Raw genomic sequence first — 27,114 nt, 5'->3', positions numbered from 1 at the left:
TGATAAAAATTTCACGGATGAAAGAAAATAATATTAGCAGAAATAAATTATTTTCAGCATAAAATGTATTTTAAAAAAAATACTTAACAAAGATATTTTGAGATAAAAAATTCTTGCATCTTTTTATCAATATGTAAAATAGAAGTTATATTTTTGAAAAAAAAAATTTAAGATTGATTTTTGAAAAAAAAAATACTATTAAAAATTAATATTTTGTAAAAAAAATCATAGAAAATTCAATAACAGAAAAAAAAAAATTGATAGAGAATATGATATTTTATCATAAAAATATTTTTTAAAAAATAACTTTATGAAATAATTTTAAATCCAAAGACATGATTTTCATTGAGAAATTGATAAGAAATAATATATCGGGCAAAAAATTTCAAAATATTTTCTTACAAGTAGATAATAAAATCCTTCCTTGGAAAAAATTAAGATTTAATTAATTTCAAACAAAACGTATACAAACCAATTTATTGGAAATTTTTAATAAATTTAAAAATACAAAAAAACTTAAATTAAAATTAAAGCATGCATAAAGATTTTAATCTAAGCATGATTTCATCTAAAATGTCAATTTAATTATCGATAATTTCTAATATTTGAAGTAGCGAAATTCAAACATGCAGAATTCTTCAAATTTTCTATTTGTTCTTTTAATTTTTTATTTTCAATTTTCATTTTGTCAAAATCTTCTAATCGACAAGATTTTGCTTGAGTTCCTTTTAGTTTTATGTTATCGTTTAATAATTTTTTATTTTCATTTTCTAATTGACAGGAATTCTTAAAAAACATTTTAATAAACTTGCATAACTTGTTAGGAGGTAGATATTGTAACTGACTTACCTTATCAATCTCATTATCTGATGCTCCCCTTGTATTGCTGCTTCCCTCTAACGTTACTTTTCTTTCATCGATGCTTTCGATACTCATTTCGGAAGAATTTTTGTTTCGTCATCTTCTTGGTGACTTGCCATCAACACAAGTCCAACATATGCTTCAATCTTTGATTCTGATGAAGATCTTTTGTCCTACATCGCCTTTAGATTTTTGTACTTTTTCTGGGTCTGCCTTTTATCTTTGTTCTTCAATTTTGGATAATTATCTTTGAGATGTCCTTCTTCATTGTAGTTGTTGGTGCAATATCCGTCAGGTCAAGGTTGACCTAGTTGACCAAGCTTGAGTCTTGGTCATGGTTTCGATGTTTGACAATACAGATAGACACATGGACAATGTAGGTGCAGTTGTCTATGTGGGAAGAGTCTGATCAGGGACTGATCAGTATGAATGAAGAAGAGTCAAGTAGGTCAAAGTTGACTGGATACTTGACGAGGAAAGTCCTAGTGAGTGAAGCTAGGTGAAAGTCCTGGTGAGTGAAGCCAGACAGTTGGAAAAGTCCTGGTGAGTAAAGCCAGGCAGTTGGAAAGTCCTGGTGAGTGAAGCCAGGCAGAAGAGAAAGTCCTAGTGAGTGAAGCTAGGCAGTATGAAAGTCCTGGTGAGTGAAGTCAGGCAAGGGAAATCCAGATGGGTCAGGGTTGACCAGATATTTGGTGAAAAGTCCAAGTAGGTCAAAGGGATTGATCGGATACTTGGCACAAGGAAAAAAAGACCAAGTAGGTCAAAGGGATTGACCGGATACTTGGCAAGAAGAAAAAAGTCCAAGTGGGTTAAAGAGATTGACCGGACACTTGGTGAGAGAGTCCTAGTTGGTCAAGGGTGACCGGATGCTAGGTTTTATGTACCAACAAGTCATGGTTGACCGGATGTTGGTTTGGGAGGCTTGGGACTTGGTTTTGGGTAAAAACCAAGAGCTGAATCAATCAGTGGATTGATCAGTGGATCGATCAGTGGATCGATCCAGGCTTTTCCCAGCGAACAGAAAGCCTCTGGATCGATCAGTGGATCGATCCAGGCCTCTGGATCGATCAGTGGATCGATCCAGGCTTTTCCCAGCGAACAGAAAGCTTCTGGATCGATCCAGAGGTCTCAATCGATCAGTGGATCGATTGGGACGCTGCTGCTTCGCGCGATAAGCGCTGGATTGATCCGTGGATCGATCCAGACATTTTTTCAGAGCACAGAGGCACTCTAGATCGATCCGTGGATCGATCCAAAGCCTCCCAAATCGATTGGGAGCAATCCAATCGATTGGGATTCGACCGTTGACGTCATTTATAGCTGTTGGCGTGCGATTCCTTCAGCACAATTTCACCGATTCATTTCAGATCTTCACCAGCTCCTCCACAGCTCTTCTCAAGCTCGAGATCGCCAGTTCTTGAAGGTTCTTGGAGGTTCTTCCAAGTCAAGAGGCGGATCAAAGCAAGGAGAAGAAACTAGGGTTAGGGCTTTTGCACTCATTGTAAGCTTGTGAGCTTGTATTTCATTACCTTTCCCTTTCTTCTTGTATTGAGTCTTGTAGGGCTTCTCCGCCCTTGGTAGTTACCATAAAGGAGAGTTTTATTAGTGGAGGGTGTGTGCGTAGGTGTGGATCCTTGGACAAGTCACCTCTTGTGAGGTGGATACCAAGTAAACCAACCGTGTTAGCGTTGTGTGATTTGTTTCTGTATTTTCCGCTGCACATCTTCGAAGAAACAAGCAACGCCGAACACCGGGCACACGACGAGTTATTCACCCCCCCCCTCTAGCTACTTTTGGTCCTAACAAGTGGTATCAGAGCAAGGTTGCTCTTCACCGAAATCATCGTCGGAAGGGTCAAGCATAACAAGAAAAGCTAGAGGGTGAAGAAGTTGGAGAAAATTCTTCAAGTTCAAGATTTTATCAAGCTCAACTTCAAGATGCAATTCCAAGATGAACTTAGATTTGATACAAGGGTGGCTCCACCATACACATTCACAAGCTTCGATTCTTGGAGATCAAGAATTGAAAATTTCTTGATGATGGAGATAGAGCAATGGTTTGCTCTAATGGAAGGTTTTAAGGCTCCAAGGAATTCAAAGGGCAAAGTTCTCAAAAGGAACAAATGGAGCCAAGAACAAATCCAAAGATGTGAGGCCAATGGCAAAGTGACCAAGCTTTTGGTCAATCTATTGCCAAACAACATCTTGGAGAAAATTGGAGAAGTTGAAGATGCCAAAGAGCTATGGAGCAAATTGGAAAAGGCTCATGAGATCCCCTCCACTGTACCTAACCAAGAAGAATCCAAAGAGGGTGACTCATTGGAGCAAGATCAAGAGGAGAACTCCGAAGTTGAGAGATGCTCAACTTCCGAAGAAGAGGAAATCCAAGAAACTTCATCCTCAAGGGAATGCATCGAAGGGAACAAGGAGGGAGCATACTCCTTGTTTCATATTCAAGATGATGAAGCCTCCACCTCTAGGATTGAGGGGGAGCGATCCTTGGTGACGCCGGATCAAGAAGAAGGAGAAGCCTCTACATCCGGGTCAAGAGACGAAGAGAAGGAAGAAGATTCTACCTCCACAAGTCAAGAAAAATCAAATGGAGGGGAATCAAGGTTCGATCAAGAGGAAGCTTTCACCTCCGGATCCAAAGGAAAAGATGTCACCCCTACAAGCAAAGGTATAAATATTTCAATTAATAATAAAAATTATATTATATGCTTTGAATGTAGGGAACATGGGCACTACAAGAGCAAGTGTCCTAAATTGGCCAAGAAGAAGGGCCAAGTGGCACAAAAGGGCAAGGTGAAGCCCAAGGAGACCATTCCCAACACAAAGAAGAGCAAGGAGCACATTGTGTGCTTCTCTTGCAATCAAAAGGGGGCATTACCGGAGTCAATGCCCTAAGGGGAAGAAGATGGTCAAGGCTCAAGGAGGCACTAGTCAAGGGGGAGCCTCCAAGGTAAAGAAGAAGGTATCTTTTCTTGAGCCTAACCCTTTACATTATGGTAAAAAGCATGATAGTTCTAATTTTTATCATTTTAATGCAATTTACCATAAGAATAGAAAGCATGAGGGCTTTAAGGAAAAGCATGTGGCCCTACATGCCAAAACTACCAAACCTAATGTTAGGAAGGTAGATAGACACTTTGGGCGGGAACACTAAGGATAATAGATACATGCCCAAGAACAAAAATGCTCATGGACCAAAACCTAAGGATTTAATGATAGAAAATCAAGTCTTGAGGTCAAGACTTGATAAAATGGAAAAGACCCTAAAAAGGATGGAAAATATCCTACAAGGGCAAAATGAGCAATACCTAGGGCTAGGAAAATCAAAGCCATCAAATGGCCATAGAGGGTTGGGATACAAACCAAAGGCTAAGAAGGATGTGCCCTCGTACCATAAAGTTCCATATAGTTATGGAACAAACCCTAGGTCCAGTGGTCAAGCCAAGAATACTAGGGAAGTCATCCCTAAGAGTATTTTTACGATAAATGTGACTAAGACTTCTAAGAAGTCTAAGAAAGTCACTAACAAGGTCACAAGGGAGGCTATCCCTAGAGTTGACCTAGAAAATGTGACCAAGGCTTCTAAGAAGCCCAACAAGGTCACTAGGAAGGTATCTAGGGAAGTAATCCCTAGTGAGTACCTAGAGCATCCAAGGAGCACCAATAGGTGTTGGGTTCCTAAGAGCATATTCTCTACCCCATAGATGGGTTAGAGAGTGTCAACTCCGATTAGAATGGTAGTTAACCAAACTGTGAGGAAATTGACACTCAAGGAGCATTTTCAAGGTTTTTGTTAACCTTTGAAAATGAAATGGAATTATTATTTACTCTTTGAAAGAGTAAAATGTGCCTAATGATGGAAAAATTGATTTTATCTTAAATGGCATAAATTGAGAAAACCTAGAGAAATACCAAGTTGAGATTTTGGTATTCTCTTAAAAATTTAAGGCAATCCGGGCCTTGATTTACGTGTTTACTCTTGAGGAAAAATGAAATATACCAACATTTGAGGATATGCTTAATTTTTAAGTGGCATAAACAAATCAAGAGAAATAGAAATGTCAATTTAGGTTTTGGCATTTATGTGAAGCATTTAGGGCAATCTAGGTTAACTTTTTAAAGTAAAAACAAGTAGTATATTTAGAGTTTAGCTAAGTGGTTAAGGATACTTAGGTAGGTAATCTAGGTATATTTTATTTATGCTAAACCTTGCCATGATTGTTTGCCCATCATATGCCATGACATCATGTCTATTGTTGCATTCATGTCTTATTATGAAAAATCCAAAAATACCATGTCATGACATTCATACATCATGTAGTTATAGGACATTTTTTTTTAAAAAAAAAATTATTTCCTTTTGATATATGTCATAACATAATCATGCATTAAGGTTAATTCCTTGTAATTAAGGACAAATGGCATTTAACAACACTTATTAACAAGTGACATCCTAGGTGGATGTCTAATATATCTAAAATGCCTAGATAGATATGCATGATCCCTAGAATAGGGCAAAACCAAAATCTCACATCTCACAAAGACCTATAAGATGACTTGTATATGTTTTAGTGCACATTAGATACAAGTGAGATGTTAGGATGATGAACAAAACTCAATATGTTGATTTAGTGCATTCTTTTGAGTTTTAAGTTCATCAAAACACATAGTTATGTGTTTTTCCATCATTGGGAAAGCTAATGTACAAGTCATGTGCATTAAGCCCAAGGAACATGGTGGGAAATTGGTTTTGAAAATGTTTTCAAAATGATTTTGGAAAACCTTGGTGAAGGCTATCTTTTGATAGTACTCACCATTGAATAGTTAAACATAAACTTGAAGAATACGCTAAAGTTTTAGCAAGTTTTCAAGCTTGTGTCAATCTTTGAAAATATGATGTATTTTCATAGAAAACTATTTTTCCATGATAAAGTATACCCTAAACAATGTCTACACGAAATTTCATGATTTTTGAATTTTTGTAGAATTTTCTAGGGGCCTCTGAAGGTGACTGAAATCATTTTTCAGCAACTATCAGACCTCAATCGATCCACCGATCGATTGAGGGTCTCAATCGATCAATCGATCGATTGGGAGCAAGCTTCTCGCGAACAGAAGCTTGCTGGATCGATCAGCCGATCGATCCACAAGGCCTGAATCGATCAGTGGATCGATTCAGAGAGGTTCAATCGATTGGAACCCAACTCCAATCGATCCAAGTTGCTGATTTTGGCTGGGAATGCCTGATTTCAGCATTTTGAACCTATGTTAGTCTAGGTAACCATTCCAAACCCCTCAAAATACATTTGTATACATAAAAAGGGTGTTTTCGTGTTGAAAACAAGGATGGATTGGTTAAGGAAGACTATATTGAAGTCTAGGGTGAGGTTTGTTTCAAATTTTGAATATTTGAACCTCAAAGCTTCTAAATTTGGGTTTCTTAAAGGATTAGGGATTCCAAGTCATTGTTGGTGCAATGACAGAAGTTACCACCATGTCTTTAGAGGGAGGGACTCTTTAAAGGCATGAAAATTATTTTTCATGAACCTTGGAAGGTGGTTAACCTTCCGTTAAGTGGATAATGCTCAAGGATGGGCATTTGCCTACATTGAGGAAGAATGTAGGGTTAAGGATAAATGAAGGGTATGGGACCTTCATTTGGGTCATTAGACCATGTTAATGCTCCAGAGCGAGCATTATTTGAAAATGATGGGAATGAGTCCTTCATTATCGTGTTGGTCACAACGAGTGAAGTTGTGAACAACGATGAGCAACTCTTCAGGGGGAGAGTTTTCAACAATGGGGCATTTGTTGAAGTATGCCCAAAATTGAGGCACGAGTTGATGTGTGCTCAAAGATGGGTTGATGTGTGCCAATAGGGGGAGAATGTGTGGTTTAAGTTAGGCCTTCATTACCTATAGGGGAGGTCATAGGGGGAGAATGAAGGGAACCAACATTCATACTTTCGCATGAATGGAGTTAAGGCTATGGGATTAACTTAACTCAGAATGGTCCAAACTTAAAGGTATTGTCAAACATCAAAAAGGGGGAGATTGTTGGTGCAATATCCGTCAGGTCAAGGTTGACCTAGTTGACCAAGCTTGAGTCTTGGTCATGGTTTCGATGTTTGACAATACAGATAGACACATGGACAATGTAGGTGCAATTGTCTATGTGGGAAGAGTCTGATCAGGGACTGATCAGTGTGGATGAAGAAGAGTCAAGTAGGTCAAAGTTGACTGGATACTTGACGAGGAAAGTCCTAGTGAGTGAAGCTAGGTGAAAGTCCTGGTGAGTGAAACCAGGCAGTTGGAAAGTCCTGGTGAGTGAAGCCAGACAGTTGGAAAGTCCTGGTGAGTGAAGCCAGGCAGAAGAGAAAGTCCTAGTGAGTGAAGCTAGGCAGTATGAAAGTCCTGGTGAGTGGAGCCAGGCAAGGGAAATCTAGATGGGTCAAGGTTGACCAGACATTTGGTGAAAAGTCCAAGTAGGTCAAAGGGATTGATCGGATACTTGGCACAAGGAAGAAAAGACCAAGTAGGTCAAAGGGATTGACCGGATACATGGCAAGAAGAAAAAAGTTCAAGTGGGTTAAAGAGATTGACCGGACACTTGGTGAGAGAGTCCTAGCTAGTCAAGGGTGACCGGATGCTAGGTTTTATGTACCAACAAGTCATGGTTGACCGGATGTTGGTTTGGGAGGCTTGGGACTTGGTTTTGGGTAAAAACCAAGAGCTGAATCAATCAGTGGATTGATCAGTGGATCGGTCAGTGGATCGATCAGTGGATCGATCCAGGCTTTTCCCAGCGAACAGAAAGCCTCTGGATCGATCAGTGGATTGATCCAGGCTTTTTCCAGCGAACAGAAAGCTTCTGGATCGATCAGTGGATCGATCCAGAGGTCTCAATCGATCAGTGGATCGATTGGTACGCTGCTGCTTCGCGCGATAAGCGCTGGATTGATCCGTGGATCGATCCAGACATTTTTTCAGAGCACAGAGGCACTCTAGATCGATCCGTGGATCGATCCAAAGCCTCCCCAATCGATTGGGAGCAATCCAATCGATTGGGATTCGACCGTTGGCGTCATTTATAGCTGTTGGCGTGCGATTCCTTCAACACAATTTCACCGATTCATTTCAGATCTTCACCAGCTCCTCCACAGCTCTTCTCAAGCTCGAGATCGCCAGTTCTTGAAGGTTCTTGGAGGTTCTTCCAAGTCAAGAGGCGGATCAAAGCAAGGAGAAGAAACTAGGGTTAGAGCTTTTGCACTCATTATAAGCTTGTGAGCTTGTATTTTATTACCTTTCCCTTTCTTCTTGTATTGAGTCTTATAGGGCTTCTCCGCCCTTGGTAGTTACCATAAAGGAGAGTTTTATTAGTGGAGGGTGTGTGCGTAGGTGTGGATCCTTGGACTAGTCACCTCTTGTGAGGTGGATACCAAGTAAACCAACCGTGTTAGCGTTGTGTGATTTGTTTCTGTATTTTCCGCTGCACATCTTCGAAGAAACAAGCAACGCCGAACACCGGGCACGCGACGAGCTATTCACCCCCCCTCTAGCTACTTTTGGTCCTAACAATAGTGATAGCATCTCACTTTCGTTTTTCTTCTTTTCTTTGCCTGCACTTCATTACATTTTTTTAGATCTAAAAACTTTTTAAAATTTTTTTACCATAAATGTCATTTCATCATCATCGAGGGATGTTTCAGAAGCTGGTTCGTCCTTTTTTGCCTTTAAGGCAATGTTTTGATTTCTGGTTTCGTAGAGGCCTGATGCTGCTCTTTCTTATTATAATACTCCAAGCAGGGGTCGCGGTAGAAAGATCGGGGAAAATCCTCGAGCTGTTTCCTCTTAGACCCCCTGTCCGAAACGTGGGTCAGGTCTTTTGAAACTGCAGGCATCTTGTGTGGTTGTAAAGCAGTGGTATGCCTTTCGGAAGTCGCTCACCTCTTGGCTTTCTTAAACAGCTTGTACTCTCCGGCTGTCAAGGTGACGTTGTTCTTGCTAGTGTCCTCCATTGTCACGTTCCAGAACAGGTGAAGGAGATTTCCACAGACGGCGCCAAATTTGATCATGTTCAGAATCTAAGTCAGACGAAGGCCGACTAAGATGATGTTGGTGTTGACGGAGAGGTGACTTTGTCACACCTAGCGTATGTGCACCGGAAAACGGACCCCCTCGTGGAATTCAGGGATAGTGGTCACAAAATTGGTGGTACTCAGGCTCTGCGCGCACTTGAATAAGCACACGGAGCGTTAGAGACCAGAAACTAGGGAAAAATTCTCCGGCGCAGACCCTCCGATGCTCAAGTTAGGTACTTTTTCCTTAAAAGAACAGTGTACGAAGGAAAAAAAGAACTGTAGAAGACAAGTGCAAATGTGTGCCTACATATCTAAGGGAGAGAACCTCCCTTTTTATATAACGCTGCGTACCTTCAGAGCCTGCATGTTGTCAGAAAATGTCGAGTGTCGGCCTCCTCTTGGTGGAAGAAATGTTTCATTTGCAGGTGATAGCAGACTACTGAAATATTCCCTAACGAATGACAGTTATTTTCTAACAGGAGATTACAATTCCCTGACATTGTTGTCTTTAGTGCTTTCCGCCCTGCCCGGGTGTAGCTACGGATAGCTCGAGCTGGTCGTTCAGATGTATCGCCCGACTTGAGTCTTGATGAGGAGGATGAGTTTTGGCGAGAAAATCATCTTTCATGCCTTGGTCACTAAAGGGTCGGCCGGGAGTTATTTTAGTAAAAGTACCAGGCATGGTTACACGACCCGAGCTAGAGAAGTCCGATAAGTCGGGGAACAGGTCAGGAAGAGTACGAACTCTATCTTATGTCTCATATCTTGGGGACCTGCCCTGCCTTTATCGGACCAGGAATTATATGATTGATGACGTGAGGGATTTAACTCCCTCTTTCTTTTGACTGTTGACTGTCACGCTCCCTTAACTTTTGACTATCTAATCTTATCGAATCCCACCTTTATGTATCATACCATAATAATGATCCTAAATTGATTGCAAACGACAATGACATCCCAATCCCAATTATCATACTTCTTATTGTTTATATAATTATTTAAAATTTTAAATGGTATAACATCACCATATTTGTTTTAATAGTTTTGATATATATGCCAGTTAGATAATTTGCATGATGATTATATGTCTACTATGTTACAATAACAAATCAATTAGACAATTATTTTTTCTCTTGTTTTTTATTAATTTTTGTTGTTTACAAGCTCAAGCACATACATAGAAATTACATTAACAACAACAAAAGAAAAAAAAAACAAAGAAAACAGGACTCATAGACAAAAAGCGCCCAAAAGCACGGCGAGAATGGCCAAAGCCACGCTTACTCTCGCCACGCCTTGAGACTCCTCCTGTGTCTCCGAGGTTCTCGGAGGCGATGTGGGATCAATCGTCGTCGAAGTCGGGTTGGTTTCAATCGACATCCCCTCAGAGGGTTGTTTCGTGATCAGCCGCCGCCGACTAGCCGACGGGGTTAAGCTAGGTGGCAATCTAACGATCCCGCCGGGAAACTCCGGTGAAAATGGTTCCATTTCCGGCACTCGCGAGGCAACTGGCGTCGAAGCAGGGCCCATCCGAGGTGGCTTCCGTGGCGGCGCCGCACCTGGTGGCAATCTACTGGAGGAAGATGGTGACTCCGTGGGCTCCGTTCTCTGCGATCTGGCAGGCGCTTCGCCAGGTGGCGACCGCGGAATGGGCCACCCGAATGGGGTGGGCGCCACGTTGGGCGGCCACAGCGGTTGAACGTGCTGCGGTGACGTGGGCCCCATGCTCGGCTCCCTGCGCGGTGGAATATCAGGCGTATGCTGAGATGGCGGTCCAGTGGGTCCCATGACGATGGACCCACTCGGTGGCCACGTCGGCAGAGCCGGTGCCATTCCGGGTGCCAGTGGCATCCGCCGCGATGTCCGAGGTGACAACCCGATGCGGGGCCGCGTCGGTTGCATAGGCGCGATGTCGGGTGACACAGCAGGCGGCGCTTCTTCGGCAACCGTGCTCGGTGTCGGCGTGGAAGCGTCAGGGGGCAACGTTATATGAGGCCACGTAGGCATATCTGGTTGTTCAGGCGCCACGATTGGCGACTCGCCCGGTGGAAATCCGATCATTGACGCCGGCGTCGGCGGAGAAGGTGCCGTACTCGGAGAAAACGGCGTCTCGGAAGGTGCTTTCTCAGGCGAGAATGCCGGTATTATCGCTGGCTCAGTGCTCGGTGGCTCCGAAAGTTCTCCGCTAGGTGGAATCACGATATTTGACCAAGTGGCCGTTGGCGGTACGCCGCCCATGCCCGGTGGGTCCATCACCGGTGAAGTAGGTCCCCATTTCGGTGCCGGAGCTGGGGACCGGCGACTTACTGCTCTGCCGCCGTCGGACCAAGCGCCGCCCGTCTCCGGAGGGAAAATGACGTTACTGACCTGTAGCACGGAGATGGATTGAGGTAGCGTCGCCAAGACCTTGACGAAGTAGGATCCCGGCGGGGAGCCCGGCGCCGCGGAGCTGATCGCGACGCCTCTGTCGACGTCAGTAACGTTGAGGAAGCCGTCGAAGCCGGAGGCCCGGCCGGAGGCTTGGAAGAGCGTGGTGAGGATGGCGGTGTGGGTCGACATCCTGCGGAGCCTGGTGGCGTCCAAGTAGTCGAGGATGACGTGGAGGGAGAGGATCTTCTTCAGTACGTCGTCGGGTTGGTCGGACATGGCAGCGATGGGCAATCCGCCGTTCTGGACGGTGAGGACGGTGACGCCGCCCTTCTGGGTGTTGATCTCGTCGGCGAGGCGAGTGCGGGCGAGGAGATAAGTGAAGGTGGAGAAGTCAGAGAACTGCGAGAGGATGCTAGTGACGTCGAAGGCAGAGGCCGTCAAAGAACAGAAGAGTAAATAATGGAGAATCAGGAAGAGACGACGCGCCATGGAAACCGAATGATCGACTAATTATGGAGATCGCTGAGTGCAAAGTTTGGTCGAATTTTCTATCTAGCAATTTAATCGAAGAAGATGATATATAGTCTATAAATGGACCGTTCCATTTCCAACAAACAGGGAGGGAACACTTGAACTAAGAGGACGAGAGCAGAAGAAGGGGGGAGTGAGGGAGAGACAGAGACAAGTGATCGATCTGGTAAATCACTGTGTCAAGGGATTGTATGGTCCGGTTGACCTTTTCTTTTGGGTCTCATAATCAAAGCTAAGATTTTTTCATATTTTTAATATAAATGCTTTCACAATCGAACTTGGTCACTGAATTCGATCAATTTCTATCGTGCGAAAAAACGGTTTGGATTTCTGACGAGATGCAAGCAGCAGCTTTTGTGCAGTCCTTTGCAACCTTTAATCGACGTGCTCCAGATGTAGTCTCTGCCATCGGCGACCGCCGCCGTCGTGCACTTCATCCCGGCAATGTGTATCCCCTGCAATTCAAGTTTTTTCCCGGCCGCGGCCTCTCCGGCATCTGACTCGATCAGTCCGATCATGAGCTCTCCCACCGCCTCATAGCTCTCCTTCGGATCCCTGATCTGAATCAGCACCACTAGAACAACGCGGTCCTCGTTCGCCATCGCCGCCTTCTCCGGATTCTCCTCCTCGGCTACCTCGTTACCGCCGCCGCCGGTTCCCATCTGTATCCGAAGCCCTTCCACCGCCAAACTTTCCATCTTATCAATCGCGCTCAGAAGCAGAGCCTCCATGAAGTCATCCTCCGATCCCTCCGCCACTTTCTTCCCCCTGATCTCCCCCGATCGGTGCGGGCTCACGTCTTGCAACGGCATCGATTCCTCCAGGTACTTGCACACTTCCTCCCTCTTGCACGAAGCCATGCCGCTCAAAACCTGTGCCGGCCCAAGATCACTACTTTGCTGCGCATTATATGAATTAATGCTCTGTAAATGGATCTCACCTCCTCGACGGTCACGGCGTTCTCGGCCACCATCGGCGTCGAAACCTGCATGACCAGGCTCCCCCACGGCCGGCCGAGCTTCTTGATCTTACGGAGGTAGCTTCCGTCTTGGAGCCTCAGCATCTGATGATGGTCTTCTTCTCGCACTGCGGAGTTCTTCAGGGATTCCGCGAGGCGGAACTCCACCGCGAGCCGCTGGTTGAGGTTTTGTATCTCCTGCTCCAACTGCTTGGCTCTGTGCCAGTAGGCGTGCGCCGCGGCCTCGCCGTCTCGGAAGAGGGACGACAGCGGCGCCGGCCGCGGTTTCGCCGGGTTCGAAGAGGAGGAGGAGGAGGAGGGGTTCAGGATCGAGCGGTGGGAAGGGGAGGCGGTCGGGCGGCGGAGGGAGAAGCAGCACCGGAAACAGCCGGTGGATGCCACCGCTGCGGCGGGCTTCTCGTTTTTGGAGTGGTTGCTCCGGCGGCTCTCCCGTCTCTCCATTGTTGTGACCTATTTTGTTGTATTTTAGATTGTATTTCTAGCAATTGAATTAGTCATAAATTAATGTTTTCTTTCTTTTTCGAAACCCTTAATGTAAGACATTTAAAAAAAATTGTCGATAAGATAGACAATTAGACATCACTTAAGTTGACCAATTCATATAATTTTTTATTTTATTCTTTTTGAATTATTGTATTAATATTAAGTTGTTCAAATTTCAAATTACTTTGAATGGGTCTCCATCATACGTTTTTTTTAAAAAAAATTATGCTTTTAATTTTTTAAAATAAATTTTAAATGTTAATTATATGCTTGTTATTAAAAAGATAAAATTTAGTAAGTACTTAAACGATAATTTAGTAAGTACTTAAAGGATAATATTCTCTCTCTAAACTCATCTGTTCTTATGTCTTCTTTCAGCAGGGATCTCCTGGTCCGCAAATTGCGGACCAGGGGATGGTCCACTGATCTGGACCTTTGATTTGAATGGACCACATCTTTAAATAAGTGGGATTTATTCAAATCAAAGGTCCACATGTAGTGGACCATGATATATATAATATCTTTGAAATATGATTTAATCTATCCAATCGACGAGCGAAAAAGAGGAGACACAGGAGTTTAGGAGAGAGGATCCGAACTCTATAGACGAGCGGGAAAGAGGGGACATGAAAGCTCGGAACAAAGGATCCGACTCTTTTTCTAATCAATTAATATTTAAACTCTTCTATAGATACACGATAAAGTTAGATGCACAAAAAAAATATTTATTGATTTATTAAGATAAAAAATTTTAAAAAATATTTCATTATTATTATTATTATTATTAAAAAAGTGTTATCACAATTATTTTAATAGTTAGAAAATTACTTAATTAAAATTAGTGTAATATTAGTTTAAATAATTGGCATAATATTATTGTGACAATCTTAATAAAAAATAATTTTGTTATACAATTCCCATCAGAATCTATCCTTTGCCCATCCACCACTCCAACTATACCTGAATATTCTTTCCCGCAGAATCCGTTGATCCGCAGAGAATCTTCGCGCGCTCCAAATATAAACTATACGGCGACCGCGTGTCCGGCACAGATCCCAACGTCACCACATTTAACGCATCAGGATCAGGATGGACGGCATCCGTAAACCCCCCCGTAAACGGACGGGCAAGATCTATCCACCTTACAGCGCTGCGAGCATATTCCTGCTCTATAACGGAAGTAACTGCCAATTGTCCGCCCGAACATACACCGTGCGTATGGACGGCATCCGTAAGACTCACGCGATTCGCTGCTTCGTTATGGAATAGAAAAGGAGAAACCCTGTCCTGGATGAAGTAGGCGATCCTTGGCGCCGAGTACGGCGGACTATAAATTAAGGCTCGGTGAATAGTTGCTTCGCTGCCCTTCTCTCCCTCGTTCTTCTTCATCATCGTCGTCTTCTTCTTCTTATTAGAAGTGCGGCAAAGATCGATGGGTGATGCAAGAAGCTTGGAGGCTATCAAGGACGAGACCGTTGATTTGGTAATCCATAAAGTGATAGTTTCCTCTATCTTTTCTTGTTCTTCGATACAATTAAGTGTTATTCTGTAAGATTGAAGAAGTAGAGGAAACGAAAGGATTCTAAAACATTTGATTCTATCTCTCTCGTCGCTTTCATTAGCTAGCAAGCAATCCTTCCGTCAAAGTAAGCATAACCAATGATGAGTTCTTAATAATAATAATAATAATAGTTTTTTTTTTAAAAAAAAAATTGTTCTTTTTTGATCACTTTAAAAACACTTTAATTATAAATGTCACGTACGGACCGGTGGCATTGATTTGGTTCGCGGTGTCGCTGGCTCTGCTTTAAACTGGCAATCACGAGCAGATGGGGTGGCTTTACGCCGTCGATTCACGCGGCGCCGTTGGTCACGAGAATCTCCGGAAAAGTTAGCCATGGTCGTCGATCGATCGAATGAAAGTCGCAGCTTTTTCTTACGGGTGCTTGTGGTTGCAGGAGCGCATCCCGATTGAGGAGGTGTTCGAGCGGCTCAAATGCACGAGGGAGGGGCTCAGCTCCGTGGAAGCTCAGAGCCGGCTCAAAATCTTCGACCTCAACAAGCTCGAGGAGAAAAAGGTGGTTCCTTTCGCCTCCTCCTTTCGATTCGTAGCGCTAGCTAGCTGGTGCTGATCGCAGGACGGATCAATTTATGGGCTGCAGGAGAGCAAGATCCTCAAATTCTTGGGCTTCATGTGGAACCCGCTTTCGTGGGTCATGGAGATGGCCGCCGTCATGGCCATCGCCCTGGCGAACGGCAACGGGGAGCCGCCGGACTGGCAGGACTTCGTCGGAATCGTCATGCTTCTTCTGATAAACTCCACCATCAGCTTCATCGAGGAGAACAACGCGGGCAACGCCGCCGCCGCCCTCATGAGTCAACTCGCCCCCAAAGCGAAGGCAAGCCCTCGTCTTGTCTCTTTCCCCAAAGCAATCGACTTTGCGATGATCTTCCCCCGCATCTCTTATCAGGTGCTGAGGGACGGCCGGTGGCAGGAGGTGGAGGCCGAGATTCTCGTGCCCGGCGACGTCATCAGCATCAAGCTCGGCGACATCGTGCCCGCCGACGCCCGGCTCCTCGAGGGAGACCCCCTCCGGGTCGACCAATCCGCATTAACCGGGGAGTCGATGCCGGTGAGCAAGCACCCGGGCGACGAGGTCTACTCCGGTTCCACGTGCAAGCAGGGGGAGATCGAGGCCGTCGTCATCTCCACCGGCGTCCGCACCTTCTTCGGCAAGGCGGCACACCTCGTCGACATCACCAACGAGGTGGGGCACTTTCAGAAGGTGCTTACCGCCATTGGCAACTTCTGCATCTGCTCCATTGCCTCGGGCATTCTCGTCGAAGTCATCGTCATGTATCCGATCCAGCGCCGCCGCTACAGGGACGGCATCAACAACCTGCTGGTCCTCCTGATCGGGGGCATCCCGATCGCCATGCCCACGGTGCTGTCGGTGACCATGGCCATCGGCTCTCACCGGCTATCCCAGCAGGGCGCCATCACCAAGCGGATGACCGCCATCGAGGAGATGGCGGGCATGGACGTCTTGTGCAGCGACAAGACCGGGACGCTCACTCTCAACAGTCTCACCGTCGACAAGAACCTGATTAAGTTATTCATGGAGGCCGTAAACAAGGACAAGGTGGTCCTTCTCGCCGCAAGAGCCTCGCGCATTGAGAACCAGGACGCCATCGACGCCGCCATGGTCAAGATGCTCTCTGACCCAAAGGAGGTTCGCTTCTACTTCCTTGAATAATAATCCAAAGAATAACAGAGGACACGAGAACTTCAGTACTGTTATCTGCTGTCTCCTAATTAAATAGGCCAGAGAAGGAATAAAAGAAGTACACTTTCTCCCGTTCAATCCCGTCGACAAGAGAACTGCCCTTACCTACATTGACAACGCCGATGGAAACTGGTACCGTGTGAGCAAAGGGGCACCGGAACAGGTACATATAGTTCTTTGCTCCACCTCTCTCGATCGGTTCATTAATTTGGCATTGATGATGATTCCTCATTGCGAATAGATTCTTAACCTGTGCGATTGCAACGAGGAATTCCGCAAAACCGTTCACGCTGCGATCAATCGATTTGCTGAACGAGGACTTCGCTCACTGGCCGTTGCCACACAGGTTCTCCCCTGTTCTTGGCAGTCAGTTGGTTTACCTATACACATTATTCCCCCTCTGTGCTGCAGGAGATCCCAGAGAAGTCCAAGGAGGCTGCTGGAGGACCTTGGCAATTTGTCGCATTGATGCCTCTGTTTGATCCTCCACGCCATGACAGTGCCGAGACCATACGCAAGGCCCTGGACCTCGGCGTCAACGTGAAGATGATAACCGGCGACCAGCTTGCTATCGCAAAGGAAACGGGTCGAAGACTCGGGATGGGAACGAATATGTATCCTGCCTCTGCCTTGTTCCATCAGAATAGGGATGCCTCGATTCCTGAGTTTTCTGAAGATGATTTAATCGAGAAGGCTGATGGATTCGCCGGAGTCTTTCCTGGTTGGCCTGAGTTTTTTCTGGTTATCAAATTATCAAGTACATGATTGATCACCTTACAATTGGTTCACATCCTTTATGAACTAGAACACAAGTATGAAATCGTGAGGAAGTTGAAGGAGAGGAAGCACATATGCGGAATGACAGGCGACGGGGTCAACGACGCTCCTGCTCTGAAGAAAGCGGACATTGGAATAGCCGTCGACGGTGCTACGGATGCTGCTAGAAGCGCCGCTGACATTGTCCTAACTCAGCCCGGGCTCAGCGTCATCATCAGCGCTGTTCTCACTAGCAGATCTATTTTCCAGAGGATGAAAAACTATACGGTAACTGCTAGTGATTTTGTCTGTTTCTTTCTGCGTCCATGGTTAATTTAGCTACTTCTTCGATCCTTTGGGATGCAGATTTACGCTGTCTCCATAACCATTCGCATCGTTGTAAGTTTCAGTAAAGCTTTTGCCTTTGATACCGATCGATGACCATGCATCGTGACCTTAATTCAAAACCTTTGTAGCTCGGCTTTATGTTTATTGCCTTGATCTGGAAGTTCGACTTCTCGCCCTTCATGATTTTAATCATCGCCGTCCTCAATGATGGTGAGATCGATTGACTCTCAACTTTTTTTTCTATTTCCTCTCGTTTTTCCTTCTCTTGATTAGGAATCTACAGGCACGATCATGACGATCTCCAAGGACCGTGTGAGGCCTTCCCCAATGCCGGATAGCTGGAAATTGAAAGAGATATTTGCTACCGGCTCTGTTTTCGGCAGTTACTTGGCTTTGATGACTCTTATTTTCTTCTGGGCCATGAGAGACACCGACTTCTTCTCGGTGAGGACGGTCACTTCTGTTCTTGGCATAAGATTGACATAACGATGCAGGATCATTCATTCACATGCAGGATCATTTCAAAGTTAGATCATTGAGAAACAATGATGAGGAGATGATGTCTGCTTTATACCTTCAAGTAAGTATAATTAGCCAAGCTCTTATATTTGTCACGCGTGCACGCAGTTGGTGCTTTGCCGAACTGCCTGGGCTTCTCTTAGTCTCTGCCTTTGTTGGTGCTCAACTGGTAAGAAACTCTTTTCGACGACGAGAGCTAGGCGTGATCCTAATCGATGACGAGAGAGATTTCTTTGTCACAGGTTGCGACTGTCATAGCTGTTTATGCGAACTGGGGATTTGCAAGGATAAAAGGAATCGGGTGGGGTTGGACCGGCGTCATCTGGCTTTACAGTCTCGTTTCTTTCCTCCCTCTTGACTTGTTCAAGTTTTTTATCCGCTACGTTCTTAGCGGAAAGGCTTGGAATAACCTCCTCGAGAAGAAGGTATATAAATATATATATATATATATATAGCCATTATATACTCTGATGATCTTACACAAATGAAATCACAGATTGCTTTCACGACCAAGAAGGACTACGGCAGGGAAGAGAGAGAAGCTCGATGGGCGATGGCACAGAGAACACTGCACGGGCTTCATACGCTAGATCTGCCCGACAGAAGCAGTTACAAAGAACTCACCGAAATGGCCGAGCAAGCCAAGAGGCGAGCTGAAGTTGCGAGGTAGATTTATCAGCATTCGCAAGAAACACTAGCTCGGATTAGTGATGATTAACTTCAAGCAAAAATCATCTGTTTGCTCGCAGGTTTCGTGAGATGCAAACCCTCAAGGGACACGTTGAATCAGTGTTCCAGCTGAAAGGGGTCGACGTTAACACGGTTCAACAGCATCACACAGTATAAGTCATGTAGCTTGTTCTACTTTATAATTTCCAATTGATATTTGTCATTTTTAGTGTCATGCAACGTCGATCTCGACTTGTTGCAACCTCCTTTGTTACAAGGTGAATATTTATGTTGTACAATATATAATAATATATATTTTTAAAAAATGGCTTCTCTCTACTGTTTATTCGTTCTTCAAAGTTGATGCAGAGAGTCAAGCAGAGCTCGGAGACGCAGAGCCTTTGCAGAGAGGGCACCAGTTCTTGGACTTGAGCCACTGCTCTATGCACGTTGCATGATAGACATGCCCGCACGCCACCTCCCCCAATTCATCCCCCTCGACGAATTCTTCCTGAAAATTAAAGATCAAACAGATGAATCCAAAATAGAAAATAATAAACAGAGGATGTGTATTTTCGTTGCCTGGCAAATGCTGCAAGTAGCAGAGTCTCCGGAGGTGTATTGGCTCCTCTTGAAGCATTTGCTCAGGTCTTCTTCGGATACAGCAGTGCTCACTGTTCCTATTCTCTCCCCCAGGTCTAGCAGTTCCTGCGCGCTCATGAAAGAAATTAGATCAGAATTCAGAGCATCGATGTATGCGTGAAAGATTGAACTGACCTCGTAACTCATATCATCGATGTCCATCCTCATGTCCCTGTAAGGGTCGTAGATGTACCAGCGATTCTCTGTCTCATCTACGACGTCATCGTCCTCCCACGGCACGTCGATCGCAGGTGGTTCCGAGTTTTGTAAAGCATTTTTTGGGAGTTTCCTTCTCGCAGCACCGAGCGGGGTTCTCTCCGAGGCCGTGTGAGATTGAGTTTTCGGTTTTCTCGGGGTGCAATCTCCGACATTTGCTCGGGGGCAACGAGCTGCGGTGCTTTCTTCTTCAGGGTTTCTCGTGGCTTGCTTGCATGTTTTGCAGCTTGAGTTCGTATCGGTCAGTCGCCGTCGTCGTCGTCGTCGATCGTGGCTTCTTTCTCCAGTGCTGGATTTCTCGGTGAACGTAAAGCTTAAGCCACTGGGCGTGAATAGTATTCCAGAAGCTGTTCTTCTACCCAAAGACATGGCCATGGATCCAGAAGAGTAAAAAACTATGCGATGGAGGAAAAGAATGTATGATGAATAAGATGCGATTCTTGCAAGAATTCAAACGAAAAAATTGTTTTTCAAAGAAAAAGAGGGGGAAATTGCAGAAATTAGAATATACAATCCTGATTGAATGTATGAGAGTTTGGAGGAAGAAATTAGATCCTCTCCCTTCGACAGAAACTTATTCACTTCTACCAGCGAAAAAAATGGAGAGTGGGAGGGGATGGGAAAAGGATATAGATGTAGATGCTGGATTATAGGATCCAGCCTTAATTCTTGGGTGGTTTTGATAAGGAAAAGGCACCTCGATATTGACTTGGTATAATTCAATTTAGCTATTGCTGAATGATTTCTTTGTGAATGTGATAAATCAAGAAGATTGAGACAATTGGTTGTTTCACCAAACAACAAACATTTAGGTCAAACACAAACATAACTGCACAGAAATTCTAACAAAAATTAAATAGTGAGTATGATTGATACCTGAAAGTAAACGTAATTTGATAGCAACATAAGACTACATATTAAAAAATAATCCACTAAAAATGATAACAACCTCAAAATTAATCTTAAATACTAAGATGTGAGAATTTTAATCATGCTTTGTATTTATAAATAAATGTGATAATTGGATGCGGAAAAAGGGGATAGATTGTTACCTTAGTTATTGATATTTGAAGAACTACTTGAACACCACTTAATTAAACACTCCAAATTTTTTAAAGAGTGTATTTAGATAACCTAAAGTGATTATTTATGTAGACAATCCTTGAGATTGTGACGAATCATGAGAAGATAATCATGTACTCAATAAAAGATATAATAGACATATTAAGGTAAAATTTTATTAATGATGCACATTTAAATCTTATGACCACTTAATTAGGATAAAAATTATGTATAATTATTTAAATCTTAACAAATATGCGTAAGATAAAATTAATTTGTAACCAAAATAAAATCTTTACAACTCAAGATAGAGCCTGCAACGAGCTTATTAGGATCATGCTCTATGATAAAATTCTGGCATTTGTACTAGATTTTCCTTTAGAATTTCAACTCTGATAAAATTCTAGCATTTGTACTAGATTTTCTTTTACTACTTCGTTCTTTGTTAGTAGAATTTCAACTCTTTTTGTTTTTATTGAGTTTGAGAATATTGTTCAGTGGCGGACAAATTCAGTCATCTTAAACGAGTGTTTCAATTCCATTGAAGTCAAGATTTGATTTTTTTTTCCTTTTCCTTTCAGGTAAACAAACAAAAAATAGTTCTTGTGAACAAAGGGTGTTTAAGGTTTCTATTATTATTTTTTTAAAAAATTTAATTGACACTGAATATTTAATTTGTACCGAGAGTGATTGATATGATACTATAAAAATTTTACAATAAAAATAAATCGTAAATTTGTGAAAAGTAGTCACAACAGTGTTGTGACTATCTGTCCGTAGAGTTACTCTATTGAACATTGAACAGCCCTACTGAATTAATTTGTCTGACCTTTGTTTCTAGAACATGGCCCCCCAATCTGGTCAAGAGGGAAGAGGCTTAGGTTTGGCCTTCAGCGTCGTTAGCCGTGGAAACTTGGGACGAAAGCAAGGACGTATCGATCATTAAATTCCGGCCATATATTTATTAAACATTGAATTTTGCTGGAGGAGCATTAATTAGGTCGCATTGGGTTTTAGCAGGCAAAGGCTGTTTTCCTTAGGCGGGTACTTAGAACATCCGTAACATTAATTTATTATAATATTCATCATCTCCTATCACATATTTATTATAATAATATATTTCCTACATTTATATTTTTTTAACATTAATACTCATTATTTATAGATTCTACCCTCCATTTATACATCCTTTTATTAATTTTTTAAATAATATTAAAAATTTTATAATTAAAAAAATAAAAAAAATTAAGAGAGAGGATATTTAAAGGTATTCAAACTTTTTAATATTTTCTCTCATTTTTTATGAATGAGTATTATAATATTCATTCATAATTAAAAAAAATATTAAATAAATATTATAATACTCATTTAATACCCATTACATATGTTTTTTGAATTATTCTAAAGCCTTTGCATTACGAACGAAACAGCTTTTAACCTACAGATTACCTTTGATGCGTGCAGTGAGTCAGATTCTCTTAATATTTAAAATACGTATTTAAAATTTTATATTTATCGAAATACATATATAATTTTGTAATATATATTTTTTCTTAATAGTCGATTACCAGGCCGCTCCATGCATGAGGCTGCAAAAATTAGTGGACTCAGGCCTCACATGTTTTTAGGATTTTTTTTTTAAAATTTGTATTAACGAGAATTAATAACATATGATCCTGTCTGAAATTGTGAAACTTAAAAATTGAGAGGTGACAATTTTACTCATCGGATGTGAACTTTGCTCCGCTTTACAAAATAAACGGTATCAAAATCGAGCCAGGAAAGAGATTTCTGGTGTTGACCCTCTGACGTTCAAGTCAGTTATTGAAAAATATGGAGAAGTAGAGTAATAGTAACAATAGTGGAATTCAATAGTAACACGTACATTCGTCGATGAAAGACCCCCTTTATATAGAGCCCTGGTGGACATCATGTGCTTCTTGAGGCATGAGCACACTCTCTCATATATTCAATGAAAGGACCTTATCAGGAAAGTACCTCTGACACCATATCTTAATGGGACATGTATATCCCTTACATGACAGTAGAACCTTCGGCTGTACGATCCGCCTGCTGATTATATTTTGTGTCAGTGACACTATCCTCCAAAAGGATATTAAGAGATATTACAGTGGTCCCGCTGCGGAACCGAGGGGGTAGCCGCTCGGCCGGGACTCTGCCACATCCTTAGCCAGGTCCTGTTGCTTGGCCGAGCGGGGTAGCCGCTCGAGCGGGACTCCGCTGCATCCTTGGACAGGTCCCGTGCAACGTCTTGTCACTCTGTATCGAACGTCGACTGTCTTGCGTATCATCCCGAGCCTGAGGTGGGGTCAGCTCGGACCCGTATCCTTCTAGCCGGGGTCTGACTGTCCCGACCGGCTACTGCAATCAATTATCCTCCATTCGGTCTTTGACTCTTGGGCATTAACCACCTTGACTTTAACTTTCACCGTGACAGTTGACCTCCTGCAAGGTAGACTTTCCTCAATCGTCGCATCACAAGTCTCTCCCTTAAGTCTAGTCGAAAGAGGTTACAAGTCCAATTAACTGAACCAGTGTAACCCTTGAGAATTCCCACGCCTCTATCGTTCGGCCGCACCTGTCAAACTGATATATAAACACCGCTCGAATTAAGTTCTTCGAAGCAAATTGAGATTCGATTATTCGGCTGTAATGCTCGCTTATTTCTGCCGCTCGGACAAGGTGTAGCAATACTTGGAAAAATCTTTTTTTCCTTGCTGTTTAGCCCGCTTAAAATTTTATGGATAGATTGTTGTTATGATTGACTTAATTTCAATTTTTAAAAGATTGGATGTCTTTTTTTTTTTTTTTTCCTTTTTTCTTCGCAATATAGATAATTAAGGGTTGTTTTTTTATATATTTTCTATCATACACATATAATTAGAGTCGATTAATTAAAATTAAATAAATTTATTTTTTAAATAAATCGAACCAATAAAGATTGGCCGTGAATAAGTTGAACTGATAAAAAAATTGATTAATTCAACTGGTTGTCGAAACCCAAAGTTACCTTATGATACGATTAAATAAGTAAATTTTTTTTTTTTACGTACTCTTTCACAAGATGAATATATATAAAAAAAAAGATATTTGATGTGAAAGAAAAAAAAATCGTGACAATATACTCTCAAACACATAAAAATAACAAATCGGATATACACTTTTTTCGTACTATTATCTCAATTCAAAATCTCATGTTATGAGAAATAATAAAATAAACCGAACTAATTATCTTTTTGGTATTTTAAAGATGACGTTTAGGAATGAGAAAATTGATTTATTCTCAAATCTTATATCAACTATATTTGGTTGATGAAAATAGAATTAAAATTTTGAAATAAAAGTAAAAAAATTTGAGTATTGATAAAATTTACATTTTCCTTTAGCTCTTGATAAGAATGAGAATGAAAATTATGTTTTGGATAAAATACTCTTAATATATGTGTTTAATTTTTCTTTCATTTCACTTTCTCTCTCCTTATTCACTATCATTATATTTTCTCTGTCCTAATTTTCTCATCATATTTTCTCTCTCCTCATTCTCTCTATATCACACATTCTCTATCATTTTCTCCCTATATTCTTTCTCATCACACACTTTCTTTTCATATTCTCTCTCTTCCATCACACTTTCTCTCCCATTACACACTCTCTCCTTATTTTTTTCATATTTTCTCTCTCCTCAACATCACCTCTCATACTCTCTCTCTTCTCATTCTCTTTCATTACAGTTTCCCTCTCTTCATTTTCTCTCATCACACTCTCTCTTCATTTTCTCTCATCATATTTTCATTCTCTTCATTTTTCCATCATACTTTTTCTCCCATCACATTTTCTCTCTCATCATTTTCTCTCATCAATATTTCCTCATTTTCTCTCATCACACTTTCACTCTCTTCATTTTTTCCATCACACATTCTCTCTCATCATATTTTTTCTTTTCTTAATTTCTCATATTACGCTCTCTCTCCTCATTTTCTCTCACCACACTTTCCCCTTCTTTATTTTTTTCCATCATACTTTCTCTTTCATCACACTTTCTCTTATCATTCTCTCTCATCATATTTTTTTCTCATTTTCAACTTTCTCTCATATCTAATTTTTTCTCTTATTTTCCTTTAAGGGTAAAAAAGAAAATTTAGGTTCATTCTGATTGAAAATATTTAACTAACCAAACATTATTTTTAAAAATGATACCTGATCCCGTAGTAAAAGCGGAGTCCCGTACGGAACAGAGGCCAATGACACGTGGAGGTCAAAGCCAAGATAGTCAGCATAAAGGTATGGCCGATCGGAAGGTCACCTGGCTGATCAACCACGACCGTGCCCAGAATGGCACAGAAACAACTCGACCGCGGATCAGGTTTTCGACGCTCATGAGTCCAAGAAAGTTGAGGCGTTGAGCGACCTATTCGCTCGGACGAGCTGCGGATCAACGAAGACGACATTCCCGTCCAAGTATGTGGCCGAGCGGCCTTCCCGCTTGGTCGAATACATGTCCCCTCCCGGACAGCAGTGGGTCCAAGCATCCCTCGGGCTAGTAACAGGGTGCAGAAGAGGACAGAGGGGACAACTGGTGATATCCTTCTCGAGACAGGTGTTGCCGACAAACAACATGGTCGGCGGCCAGACCGGACAGAGAATCGTACGATGGAAGTTTCCACTGTCATGTAATAGATATGCTCGGACGATTGCGGTATGACGTCAAACATACTTTCCTGACACATCCATTTTGAGGTATGTCTTGGGAAGCATGCACACTTCGAGAAGTGTGCACGCGCCTCCCAGGGGTCCTATATAAGGACCCTCAGATTTCGATGGAGGTATGCATTCTCATCTACTGTAGCTCTTTGCCTCGTTATTCTGCTTCGATTTCTTCTTGCCTGACTTGAGCGTCGGATGACCGTCGCCGGGATCCCCTCCCCGGCTCGATTTTGTTGCAGGTTCACGGGAGTCCACGTCAACTCAGAGTCTACACGGAGTTAGCAGAGAGCGCCACGTCCTCAGTATCCGCCGACTCGACTCTCGGACAGGATTAATACTCAAAATTATACTCATACTCATTGTCATTCTATAATACTATGATATCTATTTTTAAAAATAATATCCAAATTCATACTTATATCCATTTAATAATGTTATGATAACCATTTTCATTCCATATGGTTTAATCGGTTTTTGAATTTCAAAATTTTGACTGAATCAAATATATTAAAATAATTGAGATTTAAAAAACAAATCTCAAATAAACTGAATTGAACTTCCGAATTAGATCGATTTGACGATTAATTAAATTCAGCCGATATTTTGTTGACCGCCGGATATAATCGAAATGATTGATGATCTAAACATAAACATAACTGAACAGAGATTAACAAAAATTAAATAGTGATTGATTATGATTGATACTTGTTTGGTTTGGTAAGAAGTTCCCTTTATACATAAGTTTTTTTTTGATAGTAATATAAAACTATATATTAAAAAATAATCCACTAAAAATGATAACAATCTCAAAATTAATTTTAAATAATAAGATGTGTGAGAATTTAAATCATACTTTGTATTAAATAAATATGATAATTGAATGGGAATAAAAAGGATCGATTGTTATCCCTAGTTATTAATATTTGAAATACTACTTGAACACCAAACTTCTTCTTTAGATGATGTTATTATTGTTGAAAGGATGTGTATCCCTAAATGTCATTATTTATAGGGAACTCATTGCTATCATTTAGTCAATAAAAGATATGATAAACATATTAGGATAAAATTTTGATTAATTATACACATTTAAATCTTATAATATATGATCTCTTAATTAGGATAAAAAATTATGTATAATTAAAATCTTAACAGATATATATTACTAAGATATATTTAATTTGTAACCAAAATAAAATATTGTACTAGATTTTCCTTGACTACTTCGTGCTTTGCTAGTAGACTTTCAACTCCCTTCGTTTTTGTCCAGTTTGAGATTCTTCAGTGGCGGACAAATTCGGCCATCTTAAATGAGTCTTTCAATTCCATTGAAGTGCAGATTTGATATATATATACAAATTCGGCCATCTTAAATGAGTCTTTCAATTCTATTGACATGCAGATTTGATTTATATATATATATATATATATATATATATATATATATATATATATATATATATATTATTTTTAATTTTTTTTAATTGACATTAGATAACACTGATAAATGATCAATCTAATCTCACATATAATAGTTCGAATCCTCTGTTTCTAAATTTATTTGTCCATGTGTTT

At 41.8% G+C, this 27,114-nt stretch overlaps 3 protein-coding genes across 4 annotated transcripts; 1 reads left to right on the top strand and 2 right to left on the bottom strand.

The window, feature by feature from the left end:
• Positions 1–10,182: 10,182 nt before the first annotated feature.
• LOC122007388 (vegetative cell wall protein gp1-like) lies at positions 10,183–11,811 on the bottom strand. The gene has a single exon (XM_042563258.1). The coding sequence runs from the start codon at positions 11,809–11,811 to the stop codon at positions 10,183–10,185; it is 1,629 nt and encodes a 542-aa protein (XP_042419192.1).
• A 344-nt stretch (positions 11,812–12,155) lies between these two features.
• On the bottom strand, positions 12,156–13,029 carry LOC122007387. Its single transcript, XM_042563257.1, has 2 exons — positions 12,794–13,029; positions 12,156–12,725 (listed from the first exon to the last, which is right to left on the bottom strand). Exons 1-2 carry the CDS (start codon positions 12,914–12,916, stop codon positions 12,156–12,158), a joined length of 693 nt encoding a protein of 230 aa, XP_042419191.1. The 5' UTR covers positions 12,917–13,029.
• Positions 13,030–14,691: 1,662 nt separating this feature from the next.
• Positions 14,692–19,178, top strand: LOC122004941 (plasma membrane ATPase-like). 2 transcript variants are annotated; one of them, XM_042559813.1, is made up of 15 exons: positions 14,692–14,798; positions 15,274–15,393; positions 15,478–15,714; positions 15,787–16,548; positions 16,640–16,765; positions 16,844–16,948; positions 17,014–17,323; positions 17,408–17,646; positions 17,725–17,757; positions 17,835–17,916; positions 17,990–18,150; positions 18,221–18,286; positions 18,468–18,650; positions 18,722–18,891; positions 18,975–19,178. In XM_042559813.1, the coding sequence occupies exons 1-15, from the start codon at positions 14,748–14,750 to the stop codon at positions 19,069–19,071; spliced, it is 2,742 nt and encodes a 913-aa protein (XP_042415747.1). In that variant the 5' UTR covers positions 14,692–14,747; the 3' UTR covers positions 19,072–19,178. The 2 variants fall into 2 exon arrangements, with proteins under 2 accessions (XP_042415747.1, XP_042415746.1); XM_042559812.1 differs by having other exon boundaries at positions 18,221–18,394.
• Positions 19,179–27,114: the final 7,936 nt, after the last annotated feature.

The sequence above is a fragment of the Zingiber officinale genome, chromosome 7B (genome assembly GCF_018446385.1).
Source record: "Zingiber officinale cultivar Zhangliang chromosome 7B, Zo_v1.1, whole genome shotgun sequence".
NCBI lineage: Eukaryota > Viridiplantae > Streptophyta > Magnoliopsida > Zingiberales > Zingiberaceae > Zingiber > Zingiber officinale.
The sequence above is the reverse complement of the archived record's forward strand: the minus strand, read 5'-3'. Positions and strand labels throughout refer to the sequence as shown.